The sequence below is a fragment of the Cyprinodon tularosa genome, unplaced genomic scaffold, assembly GCF_016077235.1.
Source record: "Cyprinodon tularosa strain WSP-4 unplaced genomic scaffold, ASM1607723v1 ctg382, whole genome shotgun sequence".
Lineage (NCBI taxonomy): Eukaryota > Metazoa > Chordata > Actinopteri > Cyprinodontiformes > Cyprinodontidae > Cyprinodon > Cyprinodon tularosa.
In genome coordinates this window covers 41,409-66,130 of record NW_024039099.1, presented here as the reverse complement: position 1 = coordinate 66,130, position 24,722 = coordinate 41,409, and the positions used below count along the sequence as shown (strand labels likewise).

Below are 24,722 nucleotides of genomic sequence, written 5' to 3'. Positions count from 1 at the left end.
AAGCAGCTGATTTGTGTTTGAGGAGGATTTGACCTTTTTTTTTTTTTTTTATAAAACTGTCTCTTTTCCACACCTGGAAAAGGAAACGTAGAGAACCCATCCGGAATCAAACAGCAGTTGGTTCCTAGATGGACCCGCCTCCATCAGGGGAAAGAAGAGCCCCTTTAACAGACGTCAGAAACATGATTAGCCTTCATTTTCTACTCACCCCCATGCTGAACAACACTCTGGAGTACTTTTTTGATATCTCAAATGCATCTGGAGATCTGGGAGGCTTCTTGCTGTCTGCTGACATTCAAATAATGGAGGTCTATGGCGCCCGAGACAGAAAGGTCCATAAAAGTCCACAAAAAACGTGTCAATATTCCTCCATACTGCTCGTCCAATGTATTCCAAGTGTCCTGAGTGGGTAGCGTCCAGAATTTACTCGAAACGAAGTCATTTAGAATGTTTTTAGAGCATAAACAGTAGTGTATAGGATTTCCTGAAAGCGCGTTCACGAGTCTACGGAAACCGCGGCAGACCAAACCAGATGAAAGTGCGCATTCAGCTCGGCAAAGAACTCATGCTCTTCCTCAACACTGAAGTCCTCAGACATTTTTCTTTCGTTGTTTCTTTCTTTGCACAGGTAAACAGCACATTTCTTCTTCTACGCTTGCATTATCGGCAGAGCGACCCCCATGCAGTACCTCCGCGGACCCCCTAGGGGTCGCGGACCCCCTGTTGAAGACCTCTGGTTTAATACATCAGTTAAGATTTTTTTTATTATTTAATGCGACATTCAGAGGAAAAGTCCGGTCAGCAAGAAATAATCAGTGGATCATTATTTATACCTAAAACTAATACATTCGCAGTGATTTAATAAATTTAGCGTTAATCAGTGTAACTCCTAAGTTACAACACTGGCACGGCTTCCTTTAGACGGGCTCTTTAATAAACGCCGTGAAAACTACAGAAATGGGAGACAAAGTTTTAGATATCGATACATTAACAGAAAATCAGCTGACACACACTAACTTTAACAGAAATTACCTCGTGACCGCCTGCCACTTCAGAGGTCTTTAACAGTTAAATTCTTCCTCCTCTACTCTAAATTAAAATATGAAGTAATTAAAACACCATAACCAATAACATTGCAAAATATTACAAACATAATTACAAATACCGTAACAGCTTCAGTAAACACAAGGCTGCTCCACATAGCTCTGATCCAAGCTTCTGCTCTTTCTGTTTATTCAAGTCGCGTTGTTTTCACATATACGCAAATCTCGTGATAACTTTCAACAAACAAATAATGCAATCATTTTACACATTCCCAAAACGTGAACCAAACAATATAAAATACATTGTCTTAACTATTAGAAATAAACATACATTTTTCCAAGAAATAAATGATTTCACAATCAGTAAAAAAAATAAAACTAATAATTTCACTGAGTCTGGGAGCGGCCATTTTAGCCCAAATATAGTAGCCCCTCCCTCCTGCCATCTTCCAGCAGTGACGTCACGGTGCGGTAAGCCTAGCGCCATTCTCCCCGCTTTACAAGCTAAATCAATGGGAACTACTAGACACATCTGCAATCAACAACAATTATTGAAGATTTCCAGAGGACTTCACCATTGAAATTCACCAGAGCTATAGTGAAACTGACAATGCCCACGTGCATGGCAGCTGGATGCTGGAATACATCGGCTAAAAGTGAAAAAAAAGAGTTATTCCACCTTTCTGATTCCTGATCCTCCACGGACGGGTTGGTCGTTGGATCGCCAACTTGAAGAGGGAGGATTTGCCATCGAACTTCTGGCCAGAGAAAAAACCCGTAATATGTAGCCAACATTTGGAAGAAGAATGTTTTCAAGATGACTTGGATAATAGCGCGTTGTGACAAACACCAGATACAGCACTGGGACTTGATCAACAGCCGATACCGCACCGTGACGTCACTAACCAGTAGGTGGCTGTAGTGTTCTTTGACAAACATGGATGCCTCCAGTAAAGCACATTCACATGAAAATTACTCTGAATTAAAAACACTGATCATTTATTGAACAGGATGGAATAATTTCAGATTTAAAGAACTTTCAGAAGTTTAAATTCTGAATATGAGCGTACTTCTATTATTTAATTTATACGGATGAGGATTAAGGCCACTAAGAAAAAGAAAAGTTAACGGATTTTTAACTTTTATTTCAGTTTAACATGGGAAAAAAGTCAGAATTCTGACTTTAATCTCAGAATTCTGACTGAATTCTGACAATAAAAAAGTCAGAGTTCTGAGATTAAAGTCAGAATTCTGACTTTTTTCCCCATGTTAAACTGAAATAAAAGTTAAAAATCAGTTAACTTTTATTTTTTATTATTTTTCAGTGGCCCTAATCCTCTTCCGTACAATTGCATTTTATAATTTATATAAAAAATAATTGGATGTTTTAAATCATGGATCATCATTTTTTTTATTTGGCCCGCCGGAATAACATTAATGTTAGTGAAAATCATGGTGCAACCCTGCATTTGGTGTTTCATGACCACTTTGGAAACCTCGCTTCTGGATGGCTGATAAATACTTTATTCCAGACTTAAAAGATCACTGAAATTATTTGAGGGCATTTGATGATTTCAGCTTCTGTTGTTTATAAAAACAGTTTTTCTTCCTCTGATTGAAGATTATCTTGAGCTGAATGCATAGTCCCGTTATAATCTGGTCAAACGTTGCTGCTTTCATGAAGCCTAAAAGCTGTTTTCTGTGTTGTTGCAGGAACCTTCTCTCTATACAGTAAAAGCTGTTTTTATTCTGGATAATGATGGCAACAGACTTCTATCGAAGGTAATTCTATCAGCACTTTGATTAAATTGGAAATCTTTATTTCCTTATGATGTAGCAAATCTAAATGCTGTAATTTTATCCAGTTAATAACAGAAACCATTGAACCGGAAAACACTGCAGCACTTTGTTTTACCCATCAAACTGTAGATTAAACACGTTTTCAGTAATAGTTTGGCTTCCTGTAGAAGTTGTTTTCTCAGAGAAACTCAGCTTCACTTTCCTAATCATCATCATCATCATCATCATCATCATCATCATCATCATGAAAAATTATTTTAGCTTCACTTAAACCTGAGTTGGTTAGAAAAAGTTCAATCAGGGGCCATAAAATCCGGCTTATCATCAGTGTCTCCCCAGTAACGCCCTCAGCTTTGCCGCCGCCGCGTCACTCAGAGCACCAATCTGCAGGATTAGCTACATAAGAAAAGTTACGGGTTTTACTATATGGTCCCATATCCACCAAGAGTCCTCACTAAAAGCTGCTCCTAATGATGATATGATGCGTGATGATATCTTAGGTGTTGATTTTATTCACATGGATCAGATACGTTCTTCAGAAAGCTCTCAGGCCTTCAGAGGAACTAAAGTGAACACATGTTGCCTAAGAGATGGATGGAGGAAACGGAGAGAGCTTATTCACTCATCCAACAAGTAATCAGTGGAAGAAATGAGGAAATTAATGTCTATAATAATTATACCGTTTTTGTTTTGTTTGTTTAATTCAATTCAGTTTATTTCTATAGCTCCAATTCACATCATGTCATCTCAAGGCACTTTCCAGTTCACCAGATCATCCAGTCAGATTGATTCAAAGTTTTCTATCTAAGGAAAACCAGTTGATTGCATCGACTCATTGACTCTTCAGCAATCCCTCACACTAAGCATGCTTGTAGCGACAGTGGAGAGGAAAAACTCCCTTTAACATGAAGAAACCTCCAGCAGAACCAGGCTCAGTGTGAGCGGCCATCTGCTGAGGCCCACTGGGGTTCAAGGAGACAGAAGCAGACATAGAAAAAGAAGCATAGATACAAAAGGCAACTGTCAACCAGCTCCACAGGCGGCCCCGTCCAGGAAACACACAGCCAGGCAGACGAGCTCCGAGCCAGCTCCCATGTCAGAGGATGAAGAGAGCACATCCAGTTAGTCACAGTCAGAGAAACAGGACTACACTGGAAAACAGGCCGATCTCCAGCATCTAGAAACAAAGGTGTTGATGGCAGCAGCACAGCTGATACTGATAGGTGAAGCTACTATGAGAAAAAGCAGAGAGAGCAGAACGTTAGAGATTGAACTAACAGATTCTGCAGAGTGGGAGAATAGGGATAGAATGAAGCAGAATGATGAAAAAGGGGTCCCTATGTCCTCCAGCAGTCTAAGCCTATAGCAGCATAACTATAGAGATAGCTCAGGATAACCTGAGCCACTCTAACTAGAAGCTAAACTTTATTATCTAGGTGGAAATGAATTGAAATCAGTTTTATTTTAAGTGGTTGGAAAAATGTTGTTTAATGTGGAGCTAGTTTTCATATTTTTTTAAATGATCACTTGTTTTCCTGTTTCGTGACTTACGATGATTTATGGGTTTGCAATGTTTGTTTTATTTGTTTTAACTGTGCATTTATGTGTCGTTTGTGCCCCCTTTAAATCTGTGTTTCTTTATTTTAGTACTATGACCCTGAACTTTACCCCACCATGAAGGAGCAGAAGAACTTTGAGAGCAACGTCTTCAGCAAAACCCACAAAGCAGACAGTGAGTTTCTTCTCTTGTAAGCTGCGTACCTCCCACCCTCATGGCCCTCGCTCTCCGCCGTGCCGAGCGCTCTCACATATCCTCATTTTGGATTCTTCTTTCTGTAACCTAAAGCGCTTTTTCCATGGAGCTTGTCTCCTCTATAATAAACCCTGATAAGTGGACACTGTTGGGAGAGTATAAAAAAACGTAGCTGTTATGACTTTGGGAGAGTTTCGGCAGTTTGACAACGATGTTCACAGAAACCTGATCCCCGTCTCTCTACTGGGGTTTTACAGGATTGATACCTGAGCTCCCTGTATGCCATCCTTTGTTCCTAACTCCACCTCTTGTCCTCATTTCCTGCAGCCCTTTTTTGCCCCCTCTGTTTGCGGCTCTGTCCTCCTTTCCCCCAATCCACCTCTTTTCTCTTCTCCTCTCCCATTTCATCCTCCCATCAGCTCTCCTTCTGTGTATCGAGTTTCCGAACTGATGAATAAAGTCACGGATCACGCAAACTTCTCTTTTTCTCTCTGTAGATGAAATAGCGTTCCTGGAGGGGATGACCATCGTCTATAAGAGCAGCATAGATCTTTTTTTCTACGTGGTGGGAAGTGCTCAGGAAAATGAGGTACGGTGGTTTTTAGCTGTTATCCTTAAAACAGCCGTCCAGATATTTTTTAGAGAAAAGCTTCCAGTTCTACTCTGACATTTATATCCAGTCATCTTCAGCCTGACTGTCATATTAGGGGGGTTATTTGAAAATGAATGCATAGCATATAACATAGTTGGAAGTTCCTTTCCAGGATTTTCTATGTTTTTTTCCAATTCAGTTTATTCCTTTAGCACAGATTCACAACACATCATCTCAAGGCTCTTTCCAGTTCACCAGATCATCCAGTCAGATTGATTGGCGGCCCCTGTAAAAGGCGGCCCCGTCCAGGAAACATACCAGGCAGAGAAGCTCAGATAAAAACATCCATGAAGAGAGCACATCCAGCCATTTGCAGCCGGAATAAATCGTTTCTTCTGGAAGAAACTTGGGAGGTCAAATTTACAGAAAAGTGTTTCTTTTGGTGAATATTTTTGCCTTAAAGGAATAGTACACCCAAAACATGATTAGCCTTCATTTTCTACTCACCCCCATGCTGAACAACACTCTGGAGTACTTTTTTGATATCTCAAATGCATCTGGAGATCTGGGAGGCTTCTTGCTGTCTGCTGACATTCAAATAATGGAGGTCTATGGCGCCCGAGGCAGAAAGGTCCATAAAAGTCCACAAAAAACGTGTCAATATTCCTCCATACTGCTCGTCCAATGTATTCCAAGTGTCCTGAGTGGGTAGCGTCCATAATTTACTCGAAACCAAGTCATTTAGAATGTTTTTAGAGCATAAACAGTAGTGTATAGGATTTCCTGAAAGCGCGTTCACGAGTCTACGGAAACCGCGGCAGACCAAACCAGACGAAAGTGCGCATTCAGCTCGGCAAAGAACTCATGCTCTTCCTCAACACTGAAGTCCTCAGACATTTTTCTTTCGTTGTTTCTTTCTTTGCACAGGTAAACAGCACATTTCTTCTTCTACGCTTGCATTATCGGCAGAGCAGACGCTGAATGCGCACTTTCATCTGGTTTGGTCTGCCGGCTTCCGTAGACTCGTGGACGCGCTTTGAGGAAATCCTATACACTACTGTTTATGCTCTAAAAACATTCTAAATGACTTGGTTTCGAGTAAATTATGGACGCTACCCACTCAGGACACTTGGAATACATTGGACGAGCAGTATGGAGGAATATTGACACGTTTTTTGTGGACTTTTATGGACCTTTCTGCCTCGGGCACCATAGACCTCCATTATTTGAATGTCAGCAGAGAGCAAGAAGCCTCCCAGATCTCCAGATGCATTTGAGATATCAAAAAAGTACTCCAGAGTGTTGTTCAGCATGGGGGTGAGTAGAAAATGAAGGCTAATCATGTTTTGGGTGTACTATTCCTTTAAGCAGGTCCAGATCCAGTAATAACCTTCAGGTGGGGTTCAATATCTATGAACCAATTTCACAATTTGAGCCCGATGAATCCTGGCATTGTCATCTTGGAATATGCCTGTGCCATCAGGGAAGAAAAAGTCCATTGATGGAATCACCTGGTCATTCAGTATATTCAGGTAGTCAGTTGACCTCATTCTTTGAGCACATACTGTTGCTGAACCTAGACCTGAGCAACTGCAGCAATACCCAGATCATAACCCCGCCCCCACAGGCTTGTACAGTACTCACCAGGCTTGGTGGGTGCATCACTTCACCTGCCTCTCTTCTTACCCTGATTGGCCCATCACTCTGGAACAATCTGGACTCATCAGATCACATGACCTTCTTCCATTGCTCCACAGTCCAATCTTTATGCTCCCTAGCAAATTGGAGCCTTTTTTTCACTGATTAGTGGTTTTCTTACGGCTACACAGCTGTTCAGTCCCAATCCCTTGGGTTCCCTTCGCTTTGTGTGTGTGGAAATGCTCTTACTTTCAGTATTAAACACAGCCCTGAGTTCTACTGTTGTTTTTCTTCCATTTGATCTCACCACACGTTTAAGTGATTGCCGATCACCATCATTCAGGATTTTTTTCCATTTCTTCCTTGAAGATAATGGGTCTCCACTATCCTTCCAGTTTTTAATAATGCGTTGGACAGTTCTTAAACCAATTTTAGTAGTTTCTGCATCTCTTTAGATTTTTTCTCTGCTTGATGCAGGCCAATGATTTGACCCTTCTCAAACAGACTAACATCTTTTCCACGACCACAGGATGTGTCTTTAGACATGGTTGTTTAGGAAATGAAAAGCAAGTCATTGCACCAGTTGGGGTTAAATAACTAGTTTCCAGCTGAAAGATAATCGCCCATGCAGTAATTATCCAATAGGAGGCTCCTACCTGTTTGCTTAGTTGAATCCAGGTGGTGACTTTTTTTTTTGCCAGGCAGTGTATTACAAATATAAAATATACTCTGAGATTAAAGTTCCTCTGATACTGTTTAAGTGTCTGAATCAGCCATTCTAAACAGAAGACCTGTGGAGTTGCAGTGACGTGTGGCGTCATTTCATCTCGTTGCCACAGGGGGCAAACTCCTCTTTGTGTTATGATCCTTTGAGGTATGACTCATTTTCTATGATCTGTGTTTTGCAGCTGATGCTGATGTCCGTCCTCAACTGTCTGTTTGATTCCCTCACTCACATCCTGAGGTAAACTTTTTTCTTTTATTTTAATAAAAAAAAAAAAATTGGCTTGAATTTTATTTTTATCTTAATTATACTTTGGGCTTTGAAAGAAAAAGTTGGAAATATATTTCCTTTTTCTCTAAAAACAGAAGCAAACGTGTAAAGATAGATAAAGTTAAAGAATAGGGGAGATTAGAGTGTTTGTGTATAAATATCTATAAGAAGCACAGAGATGCGGATTCTTGGTGAACAAAGTCAATCTTTTGTGACCAAACTTCTTCTCTTCTGGGCTCTTGCTATGTTCACACCGAACGCAGCAAAAGCAGCAAAATCGCGTCTGCTGCTTCATTTTTGCTGCTTGTACCAGTTAGTTCTGACGCGCGGCTGAAGCAGCTTTGCTGCTCTGGCTGCGCGGTGCAAAAGTGGCTTTGACGCGCGTTGGGCGGAGCTACTCTATCCTTTCTCTGCCCTGCAGCTATATTTGCTGTGATCAGTGGGAATAAAGTAGTTTTAATATGTTTTTAAGTGAGAAAATACACCTGAAAACTTCATCAGTGCCGTCAGTTCATTCAGATTACCATCCTGCCTTCTAATGTTATTTCTGTTGGAGCCGCTCAGACCCCCACATACTGGCGGTGCGCTGTCAGTAGGAATCCCTTCATCAGCAGCATCTGGCCGGGTCGCCTCCTCGCGGTTCACCGCGGCGGCTGGTAGGTGTTTTTCATCTAAATAATCTAAACTGCAGGCAGCAGGATAATAAAAGCAAACATATTCTGTCGGCAGATTTCTGCATTTTAAGTTAATTTAGGCGTCAATAAACTGTTTCAGAGGAGTGATCACAGCGCTCTGTATCAGCAGTGCTGTGTCTGTCTCACGGCCAGCTCCCAGATCAGCTTCTCTGATTGGTTTATGCGGCGCGTCGAGCAGCAAAAGTTCAATTTTTCCATCCTGAGCAGCAGCGCGTTTGCGGCGCGTCAGATGCTTAAACGCGCCCGACGCGCTGCTTCAGCTGCTCAGACGCGCTGCGCCTGCTGCTCAAAACGCGCCGCGGGACCTTTTGCTGCGCCTTGACACGCGTCAACCATTGACTTTGCATGTAAACTCGCTGCTTCTGCCGCGCCAGCTGCGTCCGGTGTGAACGTAGCATCAACTGCATCTATCTTCCTGAAACAATAACAGGTGTGTTGGAAGAGGAGCTTCCATACAGTCAGATATCTGTCTTAACTTAGCCGTCTGCTGCTTCTTATCGTGTCCTGGACCGATCCCTGGACTGGACCAGAACTGAACCTTTGATGCAGAACCTCCCTGAACAAACTGTGGAGATGGTCCTGTGTTTAAAGAGGGAGGTGGTCTGATAAGAAACAAACTCACACTGGAAAAACAGTCTAGAAATAAGTAAAAAAAAAAAATTAAGTGTATTTACCCTTAATTGGAGCAGGTAAATGAGATAGTTTACCAATGGAATGATTATTTTTACTCTTGAAATAAGATAATTACATAATATGCACTTGAAAAATACTCAATGCAATTGTTTTTTCTTATTTTAAAAGTAAATTGTCTTGTTTCATCGGCAAAATGTCTCTTTTTACCTCCTCAATCCAAGAACAAATGCACTTATTTTAAGAAAAAATGCTTAGATTTCGTTTTTTTTTCCAGTGTAAAGGAATATAGCTGCTTATCCAGGAACTAGATCCTGCAAAGAGGACAGAGAAACGGATCTGAGATCTCTAGAAACTGCAGAAAAACCCATTTTAGGACTAATCCTGCTTTTGGGTTGTTCTTATCTAACAGGCAGTTTCACACGTGTCTTAAGAAATATTTTGTTTCGGATTTAAGCAAAGTCAAATAAATAAAATAAAAGTTGCAGTTGTTGTGATAGTTGAGCCGGGTGCTGGTTTTGAGAACGCATTTTTCAAAGTTTCTCTCTGGTTCCTGACATGCAGAACAGCTGCTACACCTTTTTTTCTTTTTTTTTTAAATGCAACTTGTAAAAGTACTGACTGTTCGACTACGGCAAGTAATATTTTTACCACAAAAACATCCAGAAATAAATCAACATTTCTTAAATTTAGTGTAATTTGAGCAGGTAAATAAGATGATTTGCCAATGGAATGAGTATTTTTACACTTAAAATAAGAAAATTTAAATAAAAAATGTTTTATTCTTCAAGAAAAAATTACTTATTTAGATAAAAAAAAATGTCCAGTGTTGAACGGTACCAAGAAGAATGAGGAATAAAATGAAGGAGACACATTTAAAAGTGTTTTTCTCTCTGTGTCACATGCAGAAAGAACGCTTGGTGTTAGAAGTCAATCCTCTCACTCAGGACGTAACTTAAAAAAAAATATATAATAATAAAATGATAGCTTTCTTCTTGAATTCAGAGGGTAAGTGAGTCACTCTGTCTGTGGAACAAGACAATTTACATTTGAAATATGAAAAAAACAACAATTTTATTTCAATTGCATATTATCTAATTATCTTATTTTAAGATTCTCATTTTGTTGGCAGATTATCTTATTTACCTGCTCAAATTGAGGGTAAATGCACTTAATATAAGAAACTTGCTCATTTCCAGATCGATTTTTTCAGTGTGGATCTACCGTTGCTTCAAATCTCTCCTAGTGTTTTTCATACATGAGCAACACAAAGCCAGAGTGCTGCGTTCTGCAAATATTCATTGTTTCTTTTTATTTAGACTCATAGTAGGAGATACAGGCAGTGGTTATATGGGAAACAATCAAGACAAACAAAATGCTTGTAGATAAAATGACATTGCTTTATTTTACCTCTAAATCCCTCCTTTTAAAAGATTTTGTGCCATTTAGAAAAGGCCGACAGTAAAAGTCTTTTTTTGATGTTTGATGCCACTCTATCCTGTCAGTGGTGCAGCCCACCATGCATGTTTGGTGAATGGCTGATATGACCAAACATGATGCAATTCAATTGGTAAAGGAAAATCAATAAAATAAACCATTCATTAAATATTTGGATAATAATTCAATTCAGTTTATTTCTATAGCTCCAATTCACATCATGTCATCTCAAGGCACTTTACAGTTTAACCAGATCATCCAGTCAGATTGATACAAAGTTTTCTATCAAAGGAAAACCAGCTGATTGCATCGACTCATTGACTCTTGAGCAATCCCTCACACTTAGCATGCTTGTAGCGACAGTGGAGAGGAAAAACTCCCTTTGAACAGGAAGAAACCTCCAGCAGAACCAGGCTCAGTGTGAGCGGCCATCTGCTGAGGCCCACTGGGGTTCAAGGAGACAGAAGCAGACATAGAAAAAGAAGCATGGATACAAAAGGCAACTGTCAACCAGCTCCACAGGCGGCCCCGTCCAGGAAACACACAGCCAGGCAGACGAGCTCCGAGCCAGCTCCCATGTCAGAGGATGAAGAGAGCACATCCAGTTAGTCACAGTCAGAGAAACAGGACTACACTGGAAAACAGGCCAAGCTCCAACATCTAGAAACAAAGGTGTTGATGGCAGCAGCACAGCTGATATTTCTCTCCAGGATGGAGTCACAGCCAAACAGGAACAGACCAGATGAAGCTACTATGAGAAAAAGCAGAGAGAGCAGAACGTTAGAGATTGAACTAACAGATTCTGCAGAGTGGGAGAATTGAGATAGAATGAAGCAGAATGATGAAAAAGGGGTCCCTATGTCCTCCAGCAGTCTAAGCCTATAGCAGCAGAACTATAGAGATAGCTCAGGATAACCTGAGCCACTCTAACTAGAAGCTTTATCAAAAAGGAAATAATAATAATGTGATGGAACTGGGGGATACACTGACTGCTAAGGTTTAGGGTCTATCATCCCCCCCCCCATAAATTTCTCCATTGCCCGACTGTCTCTTAGCAGTCACTGCAAAACATGGAAATCTAAATAAAACGTTTTTTTTTTGTTGAGTAGGTAAGTGAGACATTTGTCAATGGAATAATACAATTTACATTTGAAATAAGAAAAAAATAATTGCATGTCCTTATTTAAAGTGTATATTATCTAATTATCTTATTTTTAGACTAAAAATACTCATTCCATTGGCAGATTATCTTATTTACCTGCTCAAATTGAGGGTAAATGCACTTAATTTAAGAAACTTTACACATTTCTAGATAGTTTTTGCAGTGATTTAGCTTGATGTCAGCTCTTTAGAGCTGTCTGGTTTGTTCCCAGTTTGTTCTGAGCTGAACAGTGAGGCGACCCAGTTAAACCAGCGTGACCAGAACCCCGTTAAAGACCAACCAGCTGCAACAGGCAGTTTATATCTGAAGCTACAGCTGTGTTTGCATGAAAACAGGAGACTGGCTGCTCTTTTTACCAAAACGCTTTGCTGCATGATTTGCTGCCTGCTTCTAACAGCTGCTTCCCTCCAACAGAAAGAATGTGGAGCGGAGGTGTTTGCTGGACAACATGGAAGGAGTTTTCCTCGTAGTGGATGAAATCATTGATGGAGGGTAAGAAAACATCGACGGTCGGGTTTCCGGCCGATTCTGAGGCGAATCTGTAGCTCAGATGCAGCTGAAACATTTGAGGTTACTGTGATCAAATATGGCTGTGCAACATGGCGTCACCCATCGGCTGCACCGCCCCCTGGATTTATAAACATCTAATTTTACACCAGGAAAACATTTTTCTTTTTAGTCTTTCATAGAACATTTCAACATGTGCTTTAGTTTTGCTATTAAAAGTTTATATTTGTTACACACTTCGTCTTTAATTCAATTCTATTCAGTTTATTTCTATAGCGCCAATTCACATCATGTCATCTCAGGTCACTTTCCAGTTCAACCAGATCATCCAGTCAGATTGATTCAACGTTTTCTATCTAAGGAAAACCAGCTGATTGCATCGACTCATTGACTCTTCAGCAATCCCTCACACTAAGCATGCTTGTAGCGACAGTGGGGAGGAAAAACTCCCTTTTAACAGGAAGAAATCTCCAGCAGAAACGGTATTAATCAATGTATTTATCAAACTTTTATGTAACAAAACAACCAAAACAAATATTATTAATGAAAACAAATACACAGCTCATGTTAAACAACAAATCGCCGGACTAACCATCATCTGACAGTAGCAGGAATTGAAATAAATGACATAATCTCTTTTGGCTCAGCAGTAGATCTGTTTTCTTCTGGTACGACGATTGAAGCGGCCATTTTACCATTCACAGTGGAGCCTCAGTATCCTAAAGGTTACCACAGCTGTAGAACATCTGGGATGTTAGGAGAGCAGAGCTTTAATCCGACTGCCGTCCTGTAACGGCGTCTACTGGAGCTGAAATGAAATGTTCTTCCTCTAAAGCGTATATTTCTGCTCTCATTGTTCTGCAGATAAACTCTAATTAAACCCATAAATCTGTGTGGTTGGTTCCAACCCTCTCCTGATTGGTTATTATTTTCTTTCTTGGCAGGGTGATTTTGGAGAGTGACCCCCAACAGGTCCTACAGAAGGTCAACTACAGGGTAGGAAATATCACTGGGATTGTTTGATTATTTGTTTTACTTTTAGAAATGGAAAGAAAATTTAAAGTCTAAAACCCAAGCAGCTGTTTAATTCACTGTTAATAAAAAATAAGGATAAATCAAAGTGAATTTTTGATTAATTTGTGCAGGTAAATCAAATAATCCACCAATGGACTGAGTATTTTTGTCATGGCGTTAGATGACTGTCAGTAAAAATGTATTCATAAGTGTCTGAATTTTTTTAATTGAAAATTTCAGATTTGTATTTATTTAGTGTAGAAACTCATTATTATTTTGCAAATTGATTAATCTGATTATTTTTTTTTTTTTGACTAATCTGATACCCAAAGGTTCCTTGAAGAAGACTTTTTAAGATATTAAACCCGGTCAAACAAAAAACTGTTTTTTCAATTGAGGAGTTCTGAATAGATCAAATTGACAGACTTTAAAAAAAAAATCTTAAATACAAAATGTTTTATGTTTTCACAATCTTGGTATAATTCCTGCTCTAAGTGGGTTGCTCTGTCAGCCAAAGGCATGTTTTACAGTCTCTATACTCAGGTTAACGATTAATTGATTACTAAATTAGTGGCAAATTATGTCAATAATCGATTAATCCGATTAGATGTTTCAGCCCTATATCTATTCCTGTTTTCTGTTTTCTTGTGAAAAATGGGTTTTAAGCTCCAGTTACATTTAACACAGTTCAACTCTACAAAAATATGCCGACAGATCACACATTTCTAAGTACTGATAATAATTTCTGAGCATCAATCTACGACTGTTGATGCAGCTGTTCCACTCCTAACCTGTTGGTGGCAGTAAAGCACCTGGAGGATCTTTGCCAAGGATAAAAACAAAGCATGGATCGCAAAGTTTAGATTTATACTTGTAAATTAGCGATTTTTACTTGTAGTTTTGTTAAGTTTCAACTTCTAAAGCCGGACATACGCTGTACTTTTTTTTTCAATAGTTGCACGCGCTACAGCTCACAATGTACAACTAAACCGCAGGGTTTAAAAGTTCACAGCTCACCATGTTTGTTCTCACACTGTGCGACCCGACGCTCTGATGCGATCTACCTGCTCACACTGCAAGTCTAAAAACCAGGTGGGACTCAGCTCCGCAGTGAGATGGCGCTACTCGGACTCGTCTATCTGGAAGTCAAACCAGTAGGAGAGGAACATGAAGCTCACTAGAGTGAAACGCGCTGCCTTGGATATTTGTGCAATTTTGTGCTGAAAGCCCTAAAAAGAAAAGAAGACGACGTATTTGGACAAAGACATGGCTGAACAAACGTGGCTACTATTAAATTCAATTCAGTTTATTTCTATAGCACCAATTCACATCATGTCATCTCAGGTCACTTCCCAGTTCACCAGATCATCCAGTCAGATTGATTCAATCTAAGGAAAACCAGCTGATTGCATCGACTCATTGACTCTTCAGCAATCCCTCACACTAAGCATGCTTGTAGAGACAGTGGAGAGGAAAAACTCCCTTTGAACAGGAAGAAACCTCCAGCAGAACCAGGCTCAGTGTGAGCGGCCATCTGCTGAGGCCGACTGGGGTTCAAGGAGACAGAAGCAGACATAGAAAAAGAAGCAGAGATACAAAAGGCAACTGTCAACCAGCTCCACAGGCGGCCCCGTCCAGGAAACACACAGCCAGGCAGACGAGCTCCGAGCCAGCTCCCATGTCAGAGGATGAAGAGAGCACATCCAGTTAGTCACAGTCAGAGAAACAGGACTACACTGGAAAACAGGCCAAGCTCTAGGGTTGTCACGATACTAAACTTTTTTAACTCGATACCAATACTAAGGAAAATATTCGATACTCGATACCATTTTCGATACCACAAGGATAACATTTCAACAGAAATATTTTGATTAATAATTAAAATACAATAAATAAATAAATACAATAAACAATAAGAACAACATTTTGAGGTTGTTTGCTGTGCACAGTATTTAGCAAGCTTGATAAAAAACTTACAAAATTAAAATTAAGTTTTCCTTACTTGGCTATGCTTTGCACACATAACAATGACACTAGACAAACCGGTTAAGAAACAAAAATAATTCTCAGCAGCTGCACCTGTTACAAAAAAAAGTCTGAAACTGAAAAGTGCGTAGAATTATTCGATCACAGTGTTCAGAAAGTGCATTTTCCTCTATTCTGCACTTTAGATGAATGACTGTTTAGGTGCGACTGGTACTCGATACTTTTGAAAATGAGTATTGTATCCGGATACAACGTTTCAGTATCGATACTTTTTTGAGTATCGATACTTTTGACAACCCTACCAAGCTCCAACTACGGTCTGTCAATTTTACAGAAAGAACTCAATTTCACTCACCCTCGTGTTTTCGTCTGAGAGGAAGAATCCTTGTTTGCACTGAGCGATTTGCGCACGACCACCTTCCGACGGCCGAATTAATGTCAAACATGTTTAATTTTCTCCTGACTTTACGATTCCTGATGGGGAGGTGGTCGTTAGAGGCTGATCGCCCCTCGTTACCCCCTGTACACCACGCACCATCAGGCTGAAAGTCGGCCCATTCAAAAAATTCTTGCACGACTGGAGAATCGGCCTGAAAAGTGCAAAGAAAATCGTAGATTATGCCCGGCTTTAGCTTATATTCCTACATATAAAAAACGTCTGTAGGAATTACATCAACATCATACATAAGCTTAGATTTACAAATTTAGAAACCTATGTCTGCATATTTATTGACAGTTATTCTCTAACATTTGCCCTTAAGAACAATTTAGATGCTCAAATGGAGGAAAATGACGTTTATTTTAGGAAAGATTGACGGACTTCTCTTTCTACTCAGTGCTTGTTTCAGAGAAGTTTGCTGACATTGGCTTTAGTTCCCCGCAGTGTTTTCTGCCTCACCTCTCTGTCTCTCCTTCTCCCTGTCTTTCCTGCTCTGATTGCTGGCAGCATATGGCTGAGCCAGCCTATGGCTTCGTCCTGTTTGATTACATCACCGGTAACCTAGAGGCACAAACAGACAGGAGCCAGCTGCTGTAGACAGTCAGACAAACCCAGGGTGAGAGAGGGAAGGAGGGAGCCGTCATGGAGGACAGTGAGCTGGAACGAGAGACTGGATGAATGAGTGAGAGTGAAAGGATGAAGGTTTGGAGGCAAAGGGGCTTCAGAGGAAAATGAGTTGAAAGCATGCAGATGGAATAAAAGGAGAGCTATTAACGACGCTTCTGGACTGACTGACGGTGCCTGTGCTGCTTTGCATCAGCGTTGTCTGACACTCGTGTTACTTTTGCATTTTCCCTTCATTCACATTTTGTTTTCTTTTACAGGCGGACGACAACCCATTAACCGAGCAAAGCGTTGCCCAGGTAACTAACCTGCACACACCATCGCTGCAGCCAGACCTGGCTTCATACCATACATTAGAGCAGGCATCTGCAAAGTGTGTCCTGGAGGGCCGCTGTCCTGCAGGTTTTAGAGGTTTCTCTGCTCCGATTTACATTGATAGTTGATTAACAGGCTTTTGCTGAAGTGCAATCATCAGAATCAGATGTGCTGAAGCAGAGAAACATCTAGAACCTGCAGGACAGCGGCCCTCCAGGACCCACTTTGGTCCCGATAATAACCCACATGAGATTAGCAGGAATTAAACTTTATTCCTCTTTTTTTTTAGTGTGGATTGTCAGTGAAATTACTCAGAGAACAATAATCAGTGATAGATATGGGAACCACTGACCCACTGGTTTGAAACCAGGGTAACAGGAACTCTGAACTGAAGATGGTCATTTCCATCAGCATGTTTTTATATCACTAATGATCAAATGTTATGGTTACCAAAGCAAAATGGATCAAAATGACACCCAGAGCCTGAACTTCTCTGCTGGTTACTGCTTCCCAAACACCTGACTGAAAGTTTGATGGACCAGTAGATGAAGGAGCGAACTGGTGCTGAATTGGTTTCAACGCATGCTGTTCAGATCAAATCAATTCAGTTAATTTATATGGCCTCAAGTCACAACACATGTCATCTCAGGGCACTTTCCAGTTCACCAGATCATCCAGTCAAATTGATACAAAGTTTTCTATCTAAGGAAAACCAGCTGATTGCATCGACTCATTGACTCTTCAGCAATCCCCCACACTAAGCATGCTTGTAGCGACAGTGGAGAGGAAAAACTCCCTTTGAACAGGAAGAAACCTCCAGCAGAACCAGGCTCAGTGTGAGCGGCCATCTGCTGAGGCCGACTGGGGTTAAACAGACCACATTTAATTGTTTTAACTTTTTCCCCAATTGGAGTTATTTTAATTTTAATTAGATTATCATGATTTACTCCTTTGGGAATCTTTGCTAATTTATTAGATTTTGGTCGTGGGCAAGACACTGTCTGGATGGAGTAAAGAGTGGGTAACAGTAGAGAAGCTGCAGAGATGTGTGTTAAACTACAACTCTGCTTCCTGGTCTGCACCCTGGGTGGTCAGGGTTTTGGAGGACTAATAAATGTGGCCAGATTCCTAGAAAGAAGAGCTGCACCATCCAAAGTGGGATGGATGCCGTCTCTCCGAATCAGACCAGGCTTTCCCCAAAAGGATTGCCAATTATTAATGTAGCCCACGTTGTTTTCAGGACACCACCTAGACGACCAGCGATTGAATGACGACATGCGGCTAAACATGTCATCACTGGTCAGATCAGGGAGGGGACCAGAGAAAATTACGGAGTCCCACATTTTTTTGGCAAACTTACACACCGAAGCAACACTAATTTTAGTGACCTCCGATCGGCGTAACCGGGTGTCATTACCACCAGCGTGAATAACAATCTTACTGTATTTAACCTTATCCTTAGCCAGTAGTTTCAGGTAGGATTTGATGTCGCCCGTTCTGGCCCCCGGCAAACATTTGACTATGGTCCCTGGTGTCTCTAATGCCACGTTTCTGACTATGGAGCTGCCAATCACCAGAGTGGGCTTCTCAGTGGGTGTGTCACTGAGTGGGGAAAACTGGTTAGAAACGTGAACGGGTTGGTGGTGACCAGTGGGCAGAGATCCACGACTACGCTTTCTGCGTACAGTTACCCAATCGCCTGGCTGCTCAGGCACTTTTGGAGGACAGCTACGTGGGGGGCCTACTTTAACTCCTGGATGTTCAACAGCCTGAAGCCTGGATTCTAACTCTGACACCCTCGCCTCCAAAGCTACAAAAATACTACACTTATTACACATCCCATTATCACTAAAGGAGGCAGAGGAATAGCTGAACATCTGACACAGAGAGCAGGAGAGAGGAGAGGAAGAAGGAAGAGTTGGAAAAGAGTCAAGGGAGGGAGAGAGAGAAGCCATAGCAATGCTAAGCTAGCGCTAGCCTAGGCTAGCTACTCCTTGCTATCAGAAATAAAACCGTGTGAAACTGACAAGTGCTCAGTAGAAAAGTGCAGCAGAAGGTGCTATGTTTTAAAGTAGTCAGTTAGAGTTACTTAGATACAGAGATATCACAGAGAAAATAACTTAATTCAGACAGAGATAGTCTAAACAGCATCCAGTTAGTCAGAGTCAGAGAAACAGGACTACACTGAAAAATAGGCCGATCTCCAACATCTATAAACAAAGGTGTTGTTTTATTTTATTTAAAAAAAAAACTGAAAAATATAAACAAATTCTGAGAAAACTGCAAAGTTACTCTCCAAACCATTTTTGATGAGAAAGTTTCTTCAACGTTTTTTTTATTTTTTTTTATTGCAACAATAATGCAGGATCATACCATTATGGGAAAACAGAGGGATGCAGCTGTGAGGAGGATTTTTATTACGCCTGAATTTCATTTTTCATTTCATTTCATTTAAGTCTGTTTTTGCACCAAAAACAATTTTAGTCCAACTTGACCCTTTAGAAACCTTTAACAGTTCTGTTTCACTTAAATAGAATTACCGTATGCTTTGAGTTAAAAACAGTCAAGAATACCACATGCTTTATGCCTTTTTGTTTGACCCTGTTCACTTCAGAGATATTTTTAATGTCAAATCAACCAGAAAGGAGCAAACTTTTAATATATTGATCTTGGATTTTTATTTTTCTTATTCATTTAAAGGAAACTGAATGATTCCTGTTTGCAGAATGTTACTTTTTTCTTATCTACTCACTCAATTAATTCTAAGAATAATCTCTAGAATAATGTTCTGCTGCAGCAAACCCTCATCAGGTTAGCTGGATTTATTATGTTAAGTAAAATGTTCTGCTTCTGCTTCATGGCTGCAGATCTAAAAAGACTAAAACTCTGATTTCTGAGCTCTTCTTTGCATGGATTTGTTTTGTGATATTATGTGCACTGAATGTATAAAACTGTTCTATTTATTTAAGCTGTTCTCTAAGTTTCTGTTTGCTGCTTTAACCTTAACAGCACCTAACAGAGAAGCTGGCGCTCACCACTAATGTAAGTGTGACGTGTTCTGCAGGCTTGGCCTCTCTCTGCCGTCTCTACATGTTTCACTCAGACTCTCTGCTCTCAGGTTTTCCATGTGCTCTCATGTCTCAGACTTTTCAGAATATACTCATCTACACAGCCCTGTTAAAGGAAGAAGAAAAAAACATCTGTATTCATCATTTAAAACCGTAATAACGTTTTTTCTTCTACTGAAAAAACAGCTGAATGATCAAAACAGAAATGTGCATAAAAAAAACCTTTTGAAATTAATTACAGCTTTCTTTGACTTTTTAACTCTACTTTATAAAAGCTCCGCTTGATGCTGATGACATCTCTAGTCTGCCTCCCTCTTCATGTGAAGCTGAAGGTTTTCTGCTCATTTAAGTAAAAAAAAAATAATAATTTTCCTCTTGTAAATACAGAAGAGGATTAGGGCCACTGAAAAAAAAAAGAAAAAACTTAAAGGAGAATTCCGGTTTTTAACACTTTTAGCCCATTTTCTGTAGTGTCCAGGATGAAATCGAATGATCGACACCAAAATTTTGACAATTGGTCCTGTCTCTGCTATTTGGCTCATGCAGAATCCCCCCCTGGCTGCTTCAGAATGGCTTCCATAGTGCATGTCTGATAATGCCCTTAAAACAACCTTAAACGTTCTTTTTTTAAAATATGCTACTCACCGGGTCGTCAGCGCTGTTCAATGACGTTCCAAAAAAAGTTTCGTAAAGAAAAAACGTTCCTGTAGTGTTTTATTTAGCATTTTGTAAATCCCATTGAGTTCTGTTGGAATAGTCAATATCCCTCCGCCACCGGAAACGGAAATGGGGCCTGTTTACACTTAGTTGTAGTCTTTTCGCTTCACTCTGTGTACTCCGACGTCGAGGTGCTAACGTCTCTGTTAAACACTTTAAAAAACTCTGAAAATGGAATACGAAAGGTGGATTCTTGATTCTCGACGTCGGAGTACACAGAGTGAAGCGAAAAGACTACAACTGTGTAAACAGGCCCCATTTCCGTTTCCGGTGGCAGGGGAATATTGACTATTCCAACAGAACTCAATGGGATTTACAAAATGCTAAATAAAACACTACAGGAACGTTTTTTCTTCACGAAACTTTTTTTGGAACGTCAATGAACAGCGCTGACGACACGGCGAGTAGCATATTTTAAAAAAAGAACGTTTAAGGTTGTTTTAAGGACATTATCGGACATGCACTATGGAAGCCATTCTGAAGCAGCCAGGGGGGGATTCTGCATGAGCCAAATAGCAGAGACAGGACCAATTGTCAAAATTTTGGTGTCGATCATTCGATTTCGTCCTGGACACTACAGAAAATGGGCTAAAAGTGTTAAAAACCGGAATTCTCCTTTAACTGATTTTTTTTAAATTTTATTTTCAGTTTAGTATGGGGGGAAAAATTCAGAATTCTGACTTTTTTCTCAGAAGTCTGACTTTTTTCTTAGAATTCTGACTTTAATCTCAGAATTCTGACTTTAATCTCAGAACTCTGACTTTAATCTCAAAATTCGGACTTTGATCTAATTCTAATTCTGACTTTAATCTCAAAATTCGGACTTTGATCTAATTCTAATTCTGACTTTAATCTCAGAATTCGGACTTTGATCTAATTCTAATTCTGACTTTAATCTCAGAATTCTGACTTTAATCTCAAAATTCGGACTTTGATCTAATTGTAATTCTGACTTTAATCTCAGAATTCTGACTTTAATCTCAAAATTCGGACTTTGATCTAATTCTAATTCTGACTTTAATCTCAGAATTCTGACTTTTTTCTCAGAATTCTAACTTAAATCTCAGAATTCTAATTTTAATCTCAGAATTCAAACTTTTTTCTCAGAATTCTGACTTTAATCTAATTCGAATTCTGACTTTTTTATTGTCAGAATTCAGTCAGAATTCTGAGATTAAAGTCAGAATTCTGAGAAAAAAGTTTGAATTCTGAGATTAAAATTAGAATTCTGAGATTAAAGTCAGAATTCTGACTTTTTTCCCATACTAAACTGAAATAAAATTTAAAATTCAGTTAACTTTTTTTTCCCACTGGCCCTAATTCTCTACCATATATAATATTTATTATATTCTTTTTAAATCCTGAAAATTTACAGTGAGTCCAGAGCAGACCAAACCCTGACACCTGTTAGAGATTCATCCTACCAAGATGTAGAGCAAACAGACTCAAGAATTGTTTTAACCAATAATAAAACCAATTCTAGAGAGAAAATATCCTGATTTATCAGCTCCTACCCTTCATTTTAACAGAGCTGTGTTCACTTCTCATGCCAATCCAAGAGCAAAACCTCGTTCACAATTTTTCACCATTTTAACAAGTGTTCAGAACAAACCCAAAAGCTTACAAATAACTGTTTATTGGTCCTATTTAATAATAAGGTTAAAGTATGCTTGCTGAATACCTGAAACTTGCTTTATTACAGCATATTCAAAATAAACAATTGTTCAAATGAACAACTTTAAAAGAAAATCAGTTTCAATGTGTGAATATGAGCTGAAAAGTCATCTAAAGGTTTACACCAGCTTTACTCCACTTGTGAAAATAATGAAAATACTGAATGACTTTTAAATAAATAATAAAATGTTTGATTTTCCATGTAAAGACAAATATTTCTCCCCTAGCCAAAGCCAGCTGTTCCATCCCTGTCATCTGATGCTTGTTGCCATGAAGACTTTGCGCCCCCTGCTGACAAATGTGTAGAATAGCATCCCTACTCCCCTACTTACTGGAAAAGAACTGCAGTAAAATAAAGGCAGGAGTGTTTGCAGGTGTCTAATCTGCAACATGTAAGGGGGGGGAATTATACAATCATTTTCATATATGTGAGATATTTTCATCTATATATCCGGTGCCTGTTTGTACGACTGCGTATTGGGGCCATTAAAAAAAGTGGAATTTATATTTTTGAATTTAAATCGGAATTTTTTGTGGGAAAATAAATACGCAAATATGCGTGAATAAATAGGCAAATTTCGTGAAAAAAACTGGTAAATTTAAAAGATTATAAAGATGCAAATTTAGAAAGAAAAACGTAGAACATTTACAAGAAAAAACATGTAAATTGTTGAGAAAAACTTGCAAATGTACGAGACTGAATTGGCAAATTTCAAGAAAACAACGTGCAAATGTTCGAGATTATTAAAACCCTAATTTAGAAGGAAAAAGTTGAAAATCTACGAGAATAAACCTGCAGATTAATTGTATCATTAATTTTTACTTCAATGAGGAGGCCATTGTCTCATTGCATCGCTAAAGCCCCCAATTAATGAGCATTTGCATGTGCTTTTTGTTGCGCACTTTAACAGCTTCATAATCTCAAATTGCTCCACAAAACTACTGGTTTAAATCTTGCAAATTTGCTCATTTTTCTCCTAAATTTGCGAGTATTTTTTATTTATTAATTTTCTACTTTTTCTCTTAAGTTTTAATTTGGTAAATTAGTATGTTTATTCTGGTAAATCTGCAACTTTCAGCTCAACGATGTAAATTCTGTTTTCCTGTCTCTGAATGGCCCCATCAGGCCGCGGTGCGTTTGTTCCCTTATAAATGCTGCCTGACTGACCCCTGGTGGTTCATTTCGGGTACTGCATGCGGCAGGATGAGGTGAAATTTTAAAATAATTTCTCCTTCCTTCTTCTTTTCCAGGTTCTTCAGTCAGCGAAGGAGCAGATAAAATGGTCCATCCTAAAATGACATGGGAAGAAGAAAAATAAAATCAATGAAAGAAATGTTGGATATCTCTAAGCTATTTTCCTAGATCCAGGTCATCAGCTGACAGTCTGACAGAAAAGGGCTCAGTAAAATAGTTTGTTTTTTTTTATTTTATTTTTTTCTGATGGTGATTCGTTACATTTGTTTAAAGTGTATTTAATTGGTTTTATTGTATTTTTTGTCTAATTGATGGATGTATAGAGTGGAAATGTAGCAAGCCAAACGGTGCTGCAGGTTCTTAAAGGGACACCCAGGAAATGATCCAGTGCCTGATCAGTCAGCAGAAAGGTTGAAATATGAAAAGAAAACGTTTTAACTGATATTTTCAACCAAATATCCCATATTTAATGGTGCTTTCTTCTCTTTAAATCATGTTTTATTCACCGTCTCACAAACATATCTGCTGTAGCTTCAAAGGGATAAAAAAAAAACAATGAGGGGAAAAAAAATCAAATATGCTTTAAAGTGGTTTGAAAATATTTCAAACTAAAACGTTTTGCCTTTTTTCAGCAGGAATTTGGACTTTAGGCCTAAATAAACAGCAGCGACCTTTTCTACAGAGTTTGAAGGATTATTTACTTTGAAATTTAAAGACACTAAGAGTAGCTTGGGTGGTTTTTATTACAGATGCACTGAAAACAAGATGCAAAAACATTCACTAGATTTTATTATCAAGAAGAAAACAAAGAAGCTAAACCTGGAAATGTTACAAAATATTGTCTGTTTTACTTTTCGTGATAAACTCAGATTGTTCGTAGATAATAAATATTTTCATAGATGAAAATAAATAAAATGCCAAACATGATTTTTATTGGAGGTGATGTTACTGAAAGGAGCTGATTTTATCTGCTGTTGGTGAGACTCACAATAAAAACGCTCATACTGGTTTTAGTTTTCTGTTTTGGTCTTTTTTTTATTATTATTATTAAACTTTTATATTTTGAGGGAAATTGTGTTGAAATTTAATAAAAAAAAAAAACGAACATGGAGAGATTTGCGGACTCTCAGCCAATCAGATTTCAAATCCCCAGAAAACCGAATATTTAGTGGCAAGATGGACCAATGAAAACAAGGGAGAGGCTGAGGGATGTTATTGGTTGAAGGCACGTGACGTCAGTCGACACGTATTGGGTCCATCTAGCCAATAATATGTTACGCTTTGGCTTCTCAGGGATCTGATTGGCTGGATGAGTCATCCAGCCCAGCATGCCGTCAAAAAATCATAGATTTATCAATAAATTCAGAATAAAACCCAAATATAAAGCAAACAGGAATAAAAGCATAAATAACTGGTTGAAAGGGAAAACTAAGCCTTCA

The 24,722-nt window shown here is 39.2% G+C and overlaps 1 protein-coding gene across 3 annotated transcripts in view; it reads left to right on the top strand.

Annotated features, from left to right (window-relative positions):
• Positions 1–24,296, top strand: part of copz2 (COPI coat complex subunit zeta 2) — a 36,819-nt gene extending 12,523 nt beyond the window's left edge. The window contains exons 2-10 of one of the 3 annotated variants that reach the window (XR_005281813.1): positions 2,757–2,825; positions 4,491–4,575; positions 5,094–5,185; positions 7,735–7,790; positions 12,159–12,236; positions 13,196–13,247; positions 16,198–16,306; positions 16,575–16,613; positions 23,340–24,296. Coding sequence is in view for 2 of the 3 variants with exons in the window: in XM_038297100.1 (XP_038153028.1) it covers positions 2,757–2,825; positions 4,491–4,575; positions 5,094–5,185; positions 7,735–7,790; positions 12,159–12,236; positions 13,196–13,247; positions 16,575–16,613; positions 19,639–19,671; positions 23,340–23,387 (552 nt within the window). In the remaining variant the exon portion in view is untranslated. Of the gene's footprint in view, positions 1–2,756; positions 2,826–4,490; positions 4,576–5,093; positions 5,186–7,734; positions 7,791–12,158; positions 12,237–13,195; positions 13,248–16,197; positions 16,307–16,574; positions 16,614–19,638; positions 19,672–23,339 lie in introns of all 3 variants that reach the window. The other 2 variants (XM_038297100.1, XM_038297102.1) reach the window with 2 other exon arrangements.
• The last annotated feature ends 426 nt before the right edge of the window (positions 24,297–24,722 follow it).